Raw genomic sequence first — 15,729 nt, 5'->3', positions numbered from 1 at the left:
GTGATCCCATGGGGACTACTGCTACTCCAGTAGTCCTCAAAAAAAGAAGACCACTTCTAAACTGCTTGACGTGTTTGTTCAATTATCTAACAGAGTGGGCCTGGATAATTTCTCGGTTCACATACACCCTGTGTTGTTAACGTACTGTTTTTGCTTTCTTTTTTTGTAATGTTTGTTATGTTACAGTCTTTTTAATTTGTTGCATGCTTTTTACACAATGCTTTTATTTGATCACTGTTCATAGGTTCGACTCCAAGCGAGCGGTACAGCAGCTTCGAGCCTGTGGTGTTTTGGAAACCATTCGAATCAGTGCAGCCGGATTTCCATCCAGGTATACTGTAACCCCCTCCCCCTAACCAATCAGCAGCTCAATATGTGTATGTATTCCTTTTTATAGTTGGGTTATTATGTTGGTAATATAAGTATGTAATATTATACTTTGTATTTCCATAGGTGGACATATCAAGAGTTTTTTAGTCGGTATCGTGTGCTAATGAAACAGAAAGATGTCCTCAGTGACCGCAAGCAAACCTGCAAAAATGTTCTGGAAAAGCTAATTGTGGTACATTTTCCATCCATTTCTTATTTGCAGAAAAATTTCATAACCAGATTTTTTTTACTCAGTTTATTTTGTAAGGGATGAGCATATCAAACAAAGCACAAGCCAGTATTACAGAGGTATAGCAATATACTCACACACAGTTTCAATTTGAATTTTAGAAAAATCATAAAAGAAAAGAAATAGAGAGATAGTAAGGGGGAAATCAGCTTTATAATGGGTATAAAAGTAGTTTTATAATGGGTGCTGAACCGTGAATTAGGATGGAGAACATATATATTATGAGGGAGAAGATATTAACACCAAGGGTTCCAAACCTTCCAAAATGAGAATTATGGACAGTTGCGGTCAGGTGGTCCATTAAATGATTATCGTCTATTTTGGCTGGGACTTTCCCCATGGAGAGACAATGGTTATAATAACCTGATTTTTATATGCTAGAATTTTATTTCATGTTTGCATTATATCATTTACATTGTTTCCTTTTAGAATTTGTAAATGGAGAACTACAAAAATTATACATTTATTACATCTCCCCTAGTAGTTGCAGGAATAAATTAGAATAGATATTATGCACAGCTTAAACCACCACACCATGACTCTGCAGCTAGGCATTCTGGGTAGCTAAATTGTCCTGATTCTGCAGCCATGTATTCTAGGAAGTGACATATCTTGTTTCCATAGCTAAGCATTTTAGATAATGGGATTCTGATAAAATATTAACTCTGTCTGTTTTCTTTCTCCGTATGCCTGTACCAAGCATTTTTACACGCAACAGTGGTCAATACGTTGATGACATTTTAACCCTCATGCACAAAATAGCAGTTCTTTAGTACTTTTCTTTGTATTCCATTTGCAATGACGTGAAATAATTATTTGTTGTAAGTGAAATGTTTGTGAAGAATTGCTCAAATAACATTTCCAGATACGTTCATGTTTAATGTATCCACCTTTACATTATTAGATAAAGAAAGTTAGTAATATGTTATATGGTTGTTGCATCAAGGGAGCAATACATTATTGGCCCTAAATAGTGTGTGTTGTTGTAAGCTGCCCACGAAATATAGATAAATAGTCGTTTACTTTGATGCAACTTTACTTTATGTTTAAATATATATTTTCCAGGCAGATTATTTATATATATATATATATATATATATATATATATAAATATGAGTACATCTCTACTTAGGTTCTCTTGATTTTGCCACTGTTTGGCTGTTACCTTATTGACACAGACACAGACACAGACTTAGTCAGTAAGCAAAACACAATTTTTTAATAGAATATAAGGAATCCTAAACAAAATCTCAATGCATAAACATAACTCACTAAACATTGCATTCTTGTCAATTACAATCTGGGTGGCAAAATTTAGGAAACCGTAGTGGATTTGGAATAATTCTTGGCTACGGTTGCAGTTTGGCTGTTTAGCCCACATTTTCCCATTTGGATTTTAATTTGCTACAATTCTTTAAGTTAAGTAAGTGAACTCCACAATTTTATAACATTACTATGTGTGATGCAACCATGTATTTAATGACGCAAAGTGCTAAATGTTTTCATTATTCCTTTAAATTACATCCTCGTGGAAGTTGCATAAGGATTGTATTTAAGGGGCCTCTAATGTTGAACTCACCTGTGTTCAAGCAGTATATTTCAAGTTTTGGCCCGTAAGAGGTTTTGTGGATGTGAAATCAAAAACTTTGTGTTCACCAAACACAAAACGCTAACAGAATATTGTTATTTAATATGTTATATTTTCATACAGTGAAAGTTTGCATAACTGGCCGCATAAATCCCCTTGTTCAGATTGAACTTTTGTAACATATTACTACTTTTTCTTATCAATACATTCTCTCGTGTGTTTGGTATATTGGTTCAATATATAACAATGTAATATAATTTTGTTGTAATGTCCCTATAGAAGTTCTCCACTTACTAATATTTTAAAGAGCCAGAGAGAGATTACAGGGAGAAGGGGATTTTTCTAATTAAAATGTGTTACTGAGTTAGTCTAACTTCGTATATGCTGCCACTTCTATGTGTGCAGGGTGCTGTGAAGCCTCCTTTCTATTGTCTTTATATTTCATTGATCATAAAGACCGTTGGACCCGCCACACATAGATGGTGTTTAGGCAGATTTTATTGGAAAACCATACAACGTTTTGGTGCCAACAGGAGTCTTAATAATGCTTATCAAACTTAATAAAGGCTACTTTTTATTTTGATTGAAATTAGGACAAGGACAAATACCAATTTGGAAAAACAAAGATTTTCTTCCGTGCTGGGCAAGTGGCTTACCTGGAGAAAATAAGAGCGGATAAGTTGAGGCTGGCCTGCATCCGAATCCAAAAGACCATACGTGGTTGGCTTTTGAGGAAGAAGTATTTGTGCATGAGGAATGCTGCTATTGCCATCCAGAGATATATCCGTGGATACCAGGCACGATGGTCAGTAAACTCACCGGCTGTTACAAGGGGCAATAATCTTGCTCACTAAATCACTAAATTGATCGTAGACATGTTTTTATTATCAATACTTCAACAGTAATTTTTATCTGTTGGAGTCTCAGCTATAGTTTTCATCTTTTAATATCTGTCCATTTTTGTGATCACAGCTATGCCAAATTTCTACGCCAAACCAGAGCAGCTATCATTATTCAAAAGTTTCAAAGGATGTACGTGGTTCGACAGAAGTACCGGCATATGCAGTCCATTACCCTGGCCCTTCAATCATACATGCGTGGGTATGCTGCCAGGAAGAGGTATCAGGAGGTAAGGGAATCCCCCCAAATTGTATAAATTTAGTAGATAATGAGTAACTGCTAAACTGTAGTTTCTATGATGCTATTCCAGCCATGGCTGGTCATGTATCATAGGTGTTGTAGGCCATCATCATCTAGAAACTTGCTCATCCTTACTTTTACATATTATATAGTAAGTAATTAGATATTTCACATAGTGAGGAATGCTAATTTATATGTGAATTAGTAAATTATTAATTTTGATATATGTGAATTAGATTGCACTGCATTTAATAACTAATAATCATGTTGGTGTAATATTAAATGTTAGCTGTGTATAATTTGAGTTAAAATGCATAAAGAGTGCATTTTTCATAGAAAAATGGGGTTTATCTAGATATAGTTATTGTCAATGAAGGAGCAGTGATGGCTCTGCTGTCCTTGTGATACTCTGTTGCTATTGAATATCTTGAAATATTGGAATACTGAGAAATATATGCTAAAACCTGGTTTCTGTACTTCCTGTTCTAGATGCTTCGAAGACACAAAGCTACCATTATCCAGAAGCATGTCCGTGGCTGGTTAGCTCGTGTCTCTTATAAGAAGTCCATACAATCGCTGATCTATCTGCAGTGCTGCTTCCGCAGGATGAAGGCTAGGAGAGAGCTGAAGAAATTAAAGATCGAGGCTCGCTCAGTGGAGCATTACAAGAAGCTCAACATCGGCATGGAGAACAAAATCATGCAGCTGCAGCGTAAAGTGGATGAGCAGGTATATGGGCATATTTGCCTTATACAATTTAGCGTGATAACCTATATGACGTTTTAAAAACACTTCTGCAAACAACTGACCACAAAAAATATGAATCACAGTAGTAAATTACAAGAGCAAAGTCTTCCATGATTTAGAAGACCCTAATCTGCACATATCTCTGAACCAATGATTTATGGTGTGTTGCCATCCAAGTTTCAAAAATAGGCCAAAATCGATAACTTGGCAGAGAGAAACTCCAACTCGTTATTGAGTAATAAAGTCCCTAGAGAGCAACCACTGATATGTTCTTTTCTTGTGTCGATAAGTCATCATTTGTTTTTACCTGGAAGATACTGAAAAATATAGAAAAAAAAAATAAATGTTGTATTTAATATTCTAAAAGTAAAACATATATTGAAAGGAAAAATATAAAGTAAACCATAAACATAAAAAAAGATAAGCATGTAGATATTGTTGTGATCTGTAACGCGACTTTTCTACATCTGTAAAGCATAAAGACAACAAATCATTGGTGGAGAAGTTAAGTCACCTGGAGACAACATCCAAAACTGAGAAAGACAAACTGCGTAAGGAAGTTGGTCGATTGCACCTGTGTGAAGAGGAAGCTAAAAATGCCACCAATCGCGTTGCCAGTCTTCAGGAAGAGCTTGAACGTCTCAGAAAAGAGCTGGTGCAAACTCAGAGCGAAAAAAAGACCATCGAAGAATGGGCCAATAAATACAGGACAGATAATGAATTGGTAAATAGTCTTTGTTGTACCTTGCACTCCACACCCGCACCATATCTAATTTAAAGAAACACATCTTCAGCTTATTTAACACTCAAAAGGTTAAAAAAGATCTTTATAAGTCCTCCCCTTTTTAACCAGGCTTGATTAGTTTACTTCCTGTACATGTTATCAGATTGATGGAATATTATTTTACTCACATATTACTAATATTTTAAACTGATTTGTTGAAAAATAACCCAGTGTTAATACATATTTGATTTTACCCCCAATTGTCTAAATCCAACCACAGTTAATGGACTCTTGTAACAGTAGATAAACATAATGGGAGGACGTTGAGTGACTTGTTATAAGACCTAACCTTTCCTTTTTGGTAGCTTGTTTCGGGGCTCAAAGAGGAGAATGCCTTACTGAAAATAGAAAAGGACGAACTCAATCAGCTAATCCAGGATCAAGCTAAACGAATGACTGGTATTGCCCATTTCCTTATGTGTATACAGAAATGTCTATTTTGTTAACCCAGTATTAAGTTTGGTGACTTGTTCTTCAATGATAGAATTGGCTCAATTACCCTTTCATCAACTATAGTATAATGTAATCCCTTCATTAGTCTCTTCCTGATGTTAAAGGGGTCTTCATTGCATGGGAAAAGGCAATGGTTCTACAGTTAAAAAGTATTGTGAACAATTTCCAGAGCTCAGATCGGTATGATATTCCTATTCCAAGTGGGGTTATCCTAAAATAGAACATGTAGCTAAGTGCTACTGGTCTATACATGGAATATAGTGGTATCTATGTAAATGTTTAAAGGATTATGTTTACCAAATCCCAAGTTTAAGCTGAATCCCAGCCACATTTATGTGTGACATCATGAATGTTTTTGATAAACTCTGTACCTAATCATTGTCCACATCATAGTTTGAAGCCAACCGTTCCTGACGATTTTAGCAGAAAACTTCCTCTCAAAATTGACTTAACATTAAATTCAGTAGGGTGGGATCTGGAAAGGGATCCTTCCACAATTTTATATATATATATAAATATATTTAATAAAATATAAAATGTTTTCGTATTTTAAATACTTCTTTGCTAACACATTGTGCTTTTTCGATAATGCATGTAATCACTGCTGCTCATGCGTTCAATGTCTTCAGTGGTTCTTAACATCTGTGTTTTGCCCCTGGCAGAGGCCATGGAGAAGAAACTTTTGGAAGAAACAAAACAATTGGAGCTGGATCTCAATGATGAAAGGTTTAGGTATCAGAATCTGCTTAATGAGTACAGCCGTTTAGAGGAACGCTATGATGATCTTAAGGATGAAATGAACACCATGGTACGTCCGCTCTTAGTCATGTTTTGTCATAGTGAAGCATGGATGTAGGTTGCTAAATATTAATGTTCTAATGCCTGGGTAATATTTGGTATTGCAGACCCTTCCAAAACCAGGGCACAAGCGTAGAGATTCCACTCACAGCAGCAATGAATCAGAATACACTTTTAGCTCTGAGGTCACGGAATCAGAAGACTTTCCTTACAGACACGAGGTGAGGAACCCATTACCTATGCCTCCCTTCATCCTATGCACGTCATGTAAATGCCACAAACTTGTAAACGGTGGCTTTCACAAGCTATGTCATGGGTCTCTTTGAGAGCTTCTACTGCAACTACAAATGAAAAGCATGAGCAAATCTTCTCTCCAAACTAATAGAAGCCATCCAAAGGTCACTGCCTTGCGTACAGGTTTATCCACTGTAGTGTTGTCTTACTGCTAGTAACAACAGCTTAAGTAAGTGTTTATTTTCATGTTTAGATTTACTGGTGATTTTGGTAGCGCAGCATCTGGATTTCTTTTTTATACTAACCTATACTTGACCATCTACACATTTTGTATGCAATACCGGTCAGCATTTTTAGAAGTTATCTAGCACTTTAAACTTTTTTACACTTACAATTCTTAACATTAGTAGTGTTTTTTTTCATGCCCTGAGTTTAGAATTCATTTTTTTTCTACATTGCAATTCTTGGTTATCTTGTCTTCCAGGAGCCAGTGGATAAAAAAGCACCACTCGATATGTCTCTGTTCCTGAAGCTTCAGAAACGCGTGAAAGAGCTGGAACACGAGAAGCAAATTCTTCAAGATGATTTGGACAAAAAGGATGAACAAATTATCAAAGCCAAGAGTAAGGTACGTGTGAACAAAGTAATCTACTGTGTGTCGAGAGGATAACTAGCATAATTGGCTGACTCATAGGCCAGTGGACAGTTTGATTGTGAGTTGATAGTTTTTGGTCTTTTAACTGCATATAAATGAAATTTGGCAGTAGGGAACCTTTATAAGGTGCAGTTTTGAGGACAGATTCTAAAAGTATATTCGGAATGGATTTCAGTGAAAGGTTCCTGCTTATTTTGGCATGTTTAGAATGGAGACTAACAAAACTTGTGAAGTATTGGTCTAAGATAATTTTTTTATCATTAACTAGGAGAATGCAACATCTCCCGTGAGAGGTACCGAATTCGAGTATGAATCCCTCAAGGTAACTCCTGCGTTTATGATGCGAGTCTAAAGAGTATTTGAAAATATACCCATATAAAAATGTATAATGAGAAAATGTGTTATTTACATTTTGAAAGAGGAGCTCCATGATAGTAAGAATCATCTAGTGCTTTGTATTTTGGCAAAATAAATAATTAAAAAAAAAAAGCTACATACATGTGTTCTCTTCATAGCGCCAGGAACTTGAGTCTGAGAACAAGAAGTTGAAAAATGAACTGAATGAACTCCGCAAAGCTATCACTGAGAAGGCTTCTCCGGATGTTGCTGGTCAAGGGCAATCTGTCTATAAGGTTCTTTTGGAACAAATGCAATCAGTCAGTGAAGAACTTGAGGTGCGCAAAGAAGAAGTCCTAATTTTGAGGTCTCAGCTGGTGAGCCAGATGGAGGCAATTCCTCACAAGGTGAGATCACAACTTACAAAACTTTACCTAGACAGAATTCAACAGTATACAGAAATTATAATAGTCTCCCTTATTTAGTTTATTGTATGTTTTTATTCAGGTGCACCATTTATGGCCAATGAAGTTGACAGTCTTAGTGATGTTACTATTGTTGATTAGTGTAAAAATAAATAAATATTTAAATATAAATCTTTACATGGGGAATCAGTCAAATCTGCTATTTACTGAGACTATTCAGGAAATGGTCTGTATAGGAACCGTGTTGGATTGCTACATTATCCATACAAGGGCATCGAGAGTCTTTTCGGATATTGATTTGCGAGAGATTGTGGTACTTACAAGAAGCAATCCAACACCAATCTTTTTAAATAAAACATCCCTTTTATTTGGCAAATTTAAAACAAAATCTGCATACAGAAGGACGGGGACAACGAGGCACCCTCTGTCTGAAATTTTTCAGAATTTCCAACCTTTAATTATAGACAGGGCATCAAGAGGCTTGTATGGAAAGGAGGCTTTGTAGCGAGCAAGTAAAATTAAATTACATATCATGTTCATTTTTAATGGAATGCTGGACTAGAACTCAACCTACAGCATCCCAAAACACTACAGGAGGTGGGGATTGATATATCAAAATAGCAAGAGATATTTACATAATTACTAATCCCTATTAGGGTATTGAATGACATCTCCAAGAGCAGGACATATATGCATTATTACCGACCATCATCTTTAAATGGAGCCTGTACTTGAAGGCAAATACAGATAGCTTAATATAACATAAACAGAAACTATGCCAGTTTTGTGCCAGTAAGCCATGTTTTGACTCGGGCATCTTGTTTTTTTTGTTTTGTTTGCTCACCTATTTTATGGTAATCAAGGACGATAAGGTAACAATTTATATATTGTTGCTGCTTTAGCTTTCTGCATGAAGCAAAGATTTTCCGCTTTCCTGAAACCTTTTACCAAAGCCAACTTAAACTTGGTGTACCTTGCTATGTAAAGTGCATGGCGTTTCTGTTAACCCTCTGTACCCTTTTTAACCCTTTGTCAATCATTGCTGATCCTTACTTAGGATACAACTCCCATTAGCTGCATATCTTGGCGACTGCTTTTTACATCGTTTTTTTCCTAAATGGAGCAAACTCAGATCTTGTTTGTGCTGTGAAGTTCTATTTCTTGCTTCTGTAAACTACGTCCCGCTGTAAATGTTCCTAATTGCAAGAAAAATAATTCAGGCTTTAGCATATGTGCTGCTATGCTGCGTTGAGGCTTTTTATTAATGATTCCCATGAGTCTGTCTATTCTTCTTTTTTTTTTTTACCAAAAAATAACTACAGCCTTTGGAATGAAAACGTATTTTCATTTAGAAAGCTTTGATCCATTGGCTGCCATGGTAAATGTTCCCTCACCCCAGATATAGCCATTAGTAAGGGGAAGTTTTACCACATTACGGGAAATGCATTGACCAGTACATGTTAAGCAAACTGTCCTCTATCATCAGAATATTACATTTTTGCATTAAACAATGCTTCATCAGAACCTATTAGACCAATTTCTAAAGACTCAGTAGAGTAGAGCAGACCTCTCAAAGTCCTTTTTTTGTTCTGCCACTGATTCTGGTTGGCTCTGTATCTCCCAGTTTAATTGTTAAGAGACTGTGTTTTATAACGTCCTTGATACAGTCAATATAGCATTTAAAGAAATTACCGCTTTCTTGACTGACGGACAGAAACCTACTAACCGAGAATACCACCAAACAATTTTTTTTTTATTTTCTTCTTAATGAATATGCCTTATCCATAATTTTTACTATATGTGATGCCACCTGTCCATACAGTGGTAAAATAAATACTGGTATAAAAAAATTATAGAGCTGTAATATGATGCGTTTCTGAAGGACAACTTGTTGGATAACTATTATCCTGTGTGAAAAGAAAAGTTGGAGATCTGACAGATCATACTCCCCCAAAACTCTTCAAGCTGGGGAAGACCCTAATGAATCTTATGGTTTTTCAGGATACAATGACGGACACCATGGCCATCTCTGAGGATGTCCAGAAGATGAAAGACAGACGAGAAATAGCCCAGGCGTATACAGGCATGAAAGAAACCAACAAGTATGTATCATTCATTCCATGTGCAAGTTACTATTACATTCTGTGTTGGTTTTATAGACCGTACAGGAGCAGTAACAATAAATTGTGTTGATGAATAATTGGATTTTACATATTCTATTAGTTGTGGTTGTTCTTATATTTATTAGTTAAAAAATATTTGTAAAAATTATTTATGCTCACTTTTTGTTTTAAAGACACACAGGTGCTAGAAAGAGTTGTCTGGAATGTCCAGTGTAGAGCAGGTAGCCTGATAAAGTCAGTTTGTGCTGTTTAATATTACACATCTGATTGACAGAGTTAATCATTAGTGGTGTAACGGGGTGGTTCACACATCATACAAGAACGATATTGCAAAGGTGAAAGCTCGCACACTGGTTTGGTTTACCATACAGTAAACACTTATGCTTCTTATTCCAATATCAATCCTAAACAGAGAAACACACCTTCATAGTAAGCTCATTTGTGCAGGGTCCTCATCTACCTATTGTTCCTGTAACATTTTGTAAGTGTCTCATTTATTCCTCTTTTATAATATTGTAAAGCGCTGCAGAATAAGTTGTGCTATATGAATACCAATAGTTTTAATAATCGTGTAAAAGGAATACATAGGTATATCATAAAAGAACTCCAAATCGGTTCACTCACATCTTCCTGAGCCTCAATAGTTGGCTCAGATTAAACAGCATATGTTACATAGCATCTCTGGTATTTCTCCTGAGCTCTGTAGAAGCTATTTGATGTACTATGTTTAGACTCAGAACTGTTTAGTCTCAGGACGATATGTGTGACCCCACTTGGGAGTTCTTTTATAATATGCGTAGGTATACATATTACACTATGAAGGTTTCTTTCCTTTTTTTGGATTGGTACTGGGATAAGAAGGATGATTAAGAAGCCGGTACCTGCTAGAGACAGAGTGCTGTGTGTTTTAGTGGTAACTGCATCCAATTCTGCCAATATGCTAGGTCTTCTTCTCTACGTGTGTCTTGCTTGGGCACTTCACAGTAGATTAATATCGTGGGCTGCCTGTTCCATTTGTTTTGTAAATGTGCATTCTGGAATTAAAGCTACACTATGACTGAAACCACCTGAGCCCCCATCTCAGCTGCATTGATAATGTGGAATTAACACTTTTAACTGAAAGTGCTGGGAGCAGGTTAGCTTAGAGCTCTGCGCCAGGCAACCATTTGGATTACATTAACATTAATGATTAAATGTTAATTCCATATTATCAATGAAGCAAGATGGGGGAAGTCACTGAGTCCTGGTAAAAACTGGAAATTGATTCTAACCAGGGCTCAGTGATAGGGAACACAAGCAGCATTAAACAGTGTAATGGGCTAATGGTAGGGTTGCTTGGATTGTCTCTTTAAGCATATAGGATAATAGAGAGCAATCTTTTAATGCCTGATTCAAAAACACCAGAGGAGTGAGACACGTCATTTGATGCTGAATCGATTGACCTCTGGTGATTTTGAAAAAGAAACCTTTTTTAGTCGGATTATTCAAACCTTGTCACATCAGCTGTGTTTTTATCTTGCTTATTTCTACTGTATAAAGTTGAAAGCTTCAGACGTGTTACCATAGCACAACATTCTGAAATATAAAAATAATTGCCTATATTCTCTGATTATATCATTATACTGGTTTCTGGTGTGGTCATACAGTTAGTGTCCTGCGTTGTTCGAGATTCACAGCTGTTTATTATATTTATAGATGATATCTCAGCCAAGTTTCCTGTGGGATGAATAAGGCTTTAAGTGTCAGTTCTGCTTATTGAGTTCAAACGGGATTACAGATACCTAACCATCGAGGCATATAGTGGGTTATGAATGAGCAGGGCCTACTGGAACACCCGGCTTCTATTTTTTCTTATTTCCTTCTTGTCCCAGTCCTTTGAGAGCTGCGCCTTCTCTCATTTACATTTTCATATTAGTACAACAATAACACAGCTTTAAACTCACTTTATAATGAAACGGTCAATCAAGCAGGCGGTATCGCAATTACCACATATTGCAAATGCCCCAAAAATGATAAATATCTGGATAGGAATCAATAGTCCTGTCTAGAATGTTACAAACTCAATGTTTATTCTCTAAACCTGGAATTGTGGTCAGAATGTTGAATATGGAAAAATAGCGGCGTTTGCGAAATGTTTTTCAAGTTTGGTTGTTTTTTTGGCTTAAAGTTTATAATTTCATTTTGATTTCTTCACAGTTCCCCTTTTATTGAATAAACCCTAGACAATTACACATATTGTCCTGTTAACTGTTCTTTTATTCTCCTTATCGAGTGGATGAATGTCATTATGTTTTTGCTATTTAACCTGCATCAGTAATGTTTTTTGTAATAATACTGTTTTCAATGGAAGAGCCCACCCATTTTCATATCCATACAATAGAAGAATTTGACTGCTTGATTGGCAGGAGATTCATTTCACTGGTTAGAGCTATTTTTATTTTAAATCTAGAAAAACACATAAAACCGCATTGGCCTGATTAGAACACCAGTCAGATTTAGACACTTATTGGAAAGCACTCTGTGCTACTGGGATATTTCCAAGATATACATTGATCTTAGGACTTCTCCATGTCTATGCATGTGGCGATAGCCTTTGGAGCAGGCTTCCCCAAACTCCGTCCCTCTAGATGTTGCTGAACTACAACTCCCATGATTCTCAGCCTATCTGTTTCATTCATAGAATCATGGGAGTTGTAGTTTAGCAACATCTGGAGGGCCGGAGTTTGGGGAAGCCTGCTTTGGAAGCACAGTGTAATTAGACACATGCAGGGTTAATACGCAGTTAGGTAAGCTGTTGATGAGGTGTGATTAAATCATACATCTGAATGGTGGAGGCATACCCTGTGGCTAGCCGCAATGAGACGATGTGTAATTTGGAGTCTGTTACAACCTGTATTAGCTTTACATTGAATTTTTCATCTAAGAGCATTCAGCTAGAGCTTGTTTACATCCATATTAAAGAAAGGCATCATTATCTAAAACACGCAAATATTATCTCATAATTAGTGTTTTCTTTTAACATTTCAGCCCAATGTTTACCTGAGTTGGCAAATCCACGTTTTAAAAATGTATTAAAGAACAAGGTCACTGTGTGGCATAAATATTCATATATGCAGTGTACATAAAGTAATACGATTAAACAGTGTAATTTCTTCATTATAAGTGTGCCTAGTTCTAGAACAGGCTATGTGTGCTGGGGATAGCACCAGTTTTTGTCAAACCTCTGCCAAATAAATAAATAAAAGACTACAATTGGAATTTTCAAATAATGGAGAAAGTAGACATCATTGTAAAGGAAGACAAATTATAGACAAAAAAAAATGAAAGTAGAAAGTACGTTCTCATATTCTTTGTTTTTGCTTCGATGCATTAAAGCGGCACTGTCATGCCGAACTTACCTTTCCTCGATCTCTTCCTCTTCTCCGCCTCTCTCAGGATCTGTTATTCTTTTCTCCCATTCTTCTTTAGTTTTCTTTAAAATTATAAGACAAAGTAGGGACTCTTTGCCTTATGGAGGATTCCTCCGCTTGACCAGCTCTGACCAGCGGAGGAGCAAAGTGTGCTTCATTTCCGCTGGTCAGAGCAATTTTCCCATGATCCCTAGCTTTCCTCCCAGTTCCCACAATACTTCCTGTCAGTATTGCCGAAAGTCCTGTCACTTAGACAGAAAGCCGGCAAAACTGCCGAATTGCATCCTAACAGAATGAGAAGAGTTTCTCCATTGGTGTTAGGATGCAATTCGGTACTTTGATAGCCTCTGGCTGCTCACTGTAAAAAAAAAAAAAAAAAAAAACACCTAATAACCCCCCCCCCCCCCGCGCGGGGGTTAAAGATGGGGGGACCTACTGTCCTCCCCCCTGGCCCCCACCCCTGCGCGGTGGGTGGGGGCCCTAATAAAATAATAAGGGGGGGGACCTACTGTCCTCCCCCCTGGCCCCCACCCCTGCGCTGTGGGTGGGGGCCCTAATAAAATAATAAGGGGGGGGACCTACTGTCCTCCCCCCCTGGCCCCCACCCCTGCGCTGTGGGTGGGGGCCCTAATAAAATAATAAGGGGGGGGACCTACTGTCCTCCCCCCCCTGGCCCCCACCCCTGCGCTGTGGGTGGGGGCCCTAATAAAATAATAAGGGGGGGGGGACCTACTGGCCCCCACCCCTGCGCTGTGGGTGGGGGCCCTAATAAAATAATAAGGGGGGGGACCTACTGTCCTCCCCCCCTGGCCCCCACCCCTGCGCTGTGGGTGGGGGCCCTAATAAAATAATAAGGGGGGGGACCTACTGTCCTCCCCCCCCCTGGCCCCCACCCCTGCGCTGTGGGTGGGGGCCCTAATAAAATAATAAGGGGGGGGGACCTACTGTCCTCCCCCCTGGCCCCCACCCCTGCGCTGTGGGTGGGGGCCCTAATAAAATAATAAGGGGGGGGACCTACTGTCCTCCCCCCCCTGGCCCCCACCCCTGAGTGGTGGGTGGGGGCACTAAATGAACCCCCCCCCCATCAAGGTGACTAGGGGTCCCAAGCCCCTAGTCACCCCCCCCACCCAAAACATTCTATCCCCTACCTACCCCCCTCACCCTAAAATTAGTGAGGGGGGAATAAAATAACTAACCTGTAAAAAAAAAAATTAAACTTACCATTTGACGTCTTCTTTTTTCTAAATTCTTCTTTCTTCAGCCCCCAAAAAGGCCAAATAAAAATCCATCATACCCGTCGCACTTTAAAAAAAAACAAAAAAAAACCGAGCGCCAAAAAAAAATTAATCCATGTTCACCCATGGAGGGCACGCCGCGTACTGAGCTCCGCAGGGCGGGTCAAGGCTTATATAGCCTTGCCCCGCCCTGCAATTAGGCTTAGAACACACTGATTGGTTGGTTTAAGCCAATCAGAGTGCTCTGTGTCATTTTACACAGCGTGGGAAAATTCAAAAGAACTTTCCCACGCTGTGTAAAATGACAGATCACTGTGATTGGATGGTTTTCAAGCCATCCAATCACAGTGCTCTGTGTCATTTTACAAGCGTGGGAAAATTCCAAAGAACTTTCCCACGCTTGTAAAATGACACAGAGCACTGTGATAGGATGGATTTCAAGCCATCCAATCACAGTGCTCTGTGTCATTTTACAAGCGTGGGAAAATTCCAAAGAACTTTCCCAAGCTTGTAAAATTACACAGAGCACTGTGATTGGATGGCTTGAAAACCATCCTATCACAGTGCTCTGTGTCATTTTACAAGCGTGGGAAAGTTCTTTGGAATTTTCCCACGCTTGTAAAATGACACAGAGCACTCTGATTGGCTTAAACCAACCAATCAGTGTGTTCTAAGCCTAATTGCAGGGCGGGGCAAGGCTATATAAGCCTTGACCCGCCCTGCGGAGCTCAGTACGCGGCGTGCCCTCCATGGGTGAACATGGATTAATTTTTTTTTTGCGCTCGTTTTTTTTTTTTTTTTTAAAGTGCGACGGGTATGATGGATTTTTATTTGGCCTTTTTGGGGGCTGAAGAAAGAAGAATTTAGAAAAAAGAAGACGTCAAATGGTAAGTTTAATTATTTTTTTTACAGGTTAGTTATTTTATTCCCCCCTCACTATTTTTAGGGTGAGGGGGGTAGGTAGGGGTTAGAATGTTTTGGGTGGGGGGGGGTGACTAGGGGCTTGGGACCCCTAGTCACCTTGATGGGGGGGGGTTCATGTAGGGCCCCCACCCACCGCTCAGGGGTGGGGGCCAGGGGGGAGGACAGAAGGTCCCCCCCTTATTGTTTTATTAGGGCCCCCACCCACCGCGCAGGGGTGGGGGCCAGGGGGGAGGACAGTAGGCCCCCCCCCTATCTTTA

The 15,729-nt window shown here is 38.5% G+C and overlaps 1 protein-coding gene across 5 annotated transcripts in view; it reads left to right on the top strand.

Annotated features, from left to right (window-relative positions):
• Positions 1 to 15,729, top strand: part of MYO5A (myosin VA) — a 146,753-nt gene that overhangs the window by 107,398 nt on the left and 23,626 nt on the right. For 3 of the 5 annotated variants that reach the window (XM_063449058.1, XM_063449062.1, XM_063449063.1), the window contains exons 17-29: positions 245 to 331; positions 454 to 562; positions 2,801 to 3,012; positions 3,180 to 3,336; positions 3,837 to 4,076; positions 4,570 to 4,818; positions 5,184 to 5,277; positions 5,994 to 6,139; positions 6,237 to 6,350; positions 6,848 to 6,991; positions 7,287 to 7,340; positions 7,534 to 7,761; positions 9,781 to 9,881. In XM_063449058.1, coding sequence (XP_063305128.1) covers positions 245 to 331; positions 454 to 562; positions 2,801 to 3,012; positions 3,180 to 3,336; positions 3,837 to 4,076; positions 4,570 to 4,818; positions 5,184 to 5,277; positions 5,994 to 6,139; positions 6,237 to 6,350; positions 6,848 to 6,991; positions 7,287 to 7,340; positions 7,534 to 7,761; positions 9,781 to 9,881 — 1,935 coding nt within the window. Of the gene's footprint in view, positions 1 to 244; positions 332 to 453; positions 563 to 2,800; positions 3,013 to 3,179; positions 3,337 to 3,836; positions 4,077 to 4,569; positions 4,819 to 5,183; positions 5,278 to 5,993; positions 6,140 to 6,236; positions 6,351 to 6,847; positions 6,992 to 7,286; positions 7,341 to 7,533; positions 7,762 to 8,642; positions 8,652 to 9,780; positions 9,882 to 15,729 lie in introns of all 5 variants that reach the window. The other 2 variants (XM_063449060.1, XM_063449059.1) reach the window with 1 other exon arrangement.

The sequence above is a fragment of the Pelobates fuscus genome, chromosome 3, assembly GCF_036172605.1.
Source record: "Pelobates fuscus isolate aPelFus1 chromosome 3, aPelFus1.pri, whole genome shotgun sequence".
Classification (NCBI taxonomy): domain Eukaryota; kingdom Metazoa; phylum Chordata; class Amphibia; order Anura; family Pelobatidae; genus Pelobates; species Pelobates fuscus.
Note: the sequence above shows the minus strand (reverse complement) of the source record. Positions and strands in the feature narration are given on the sequence as shown.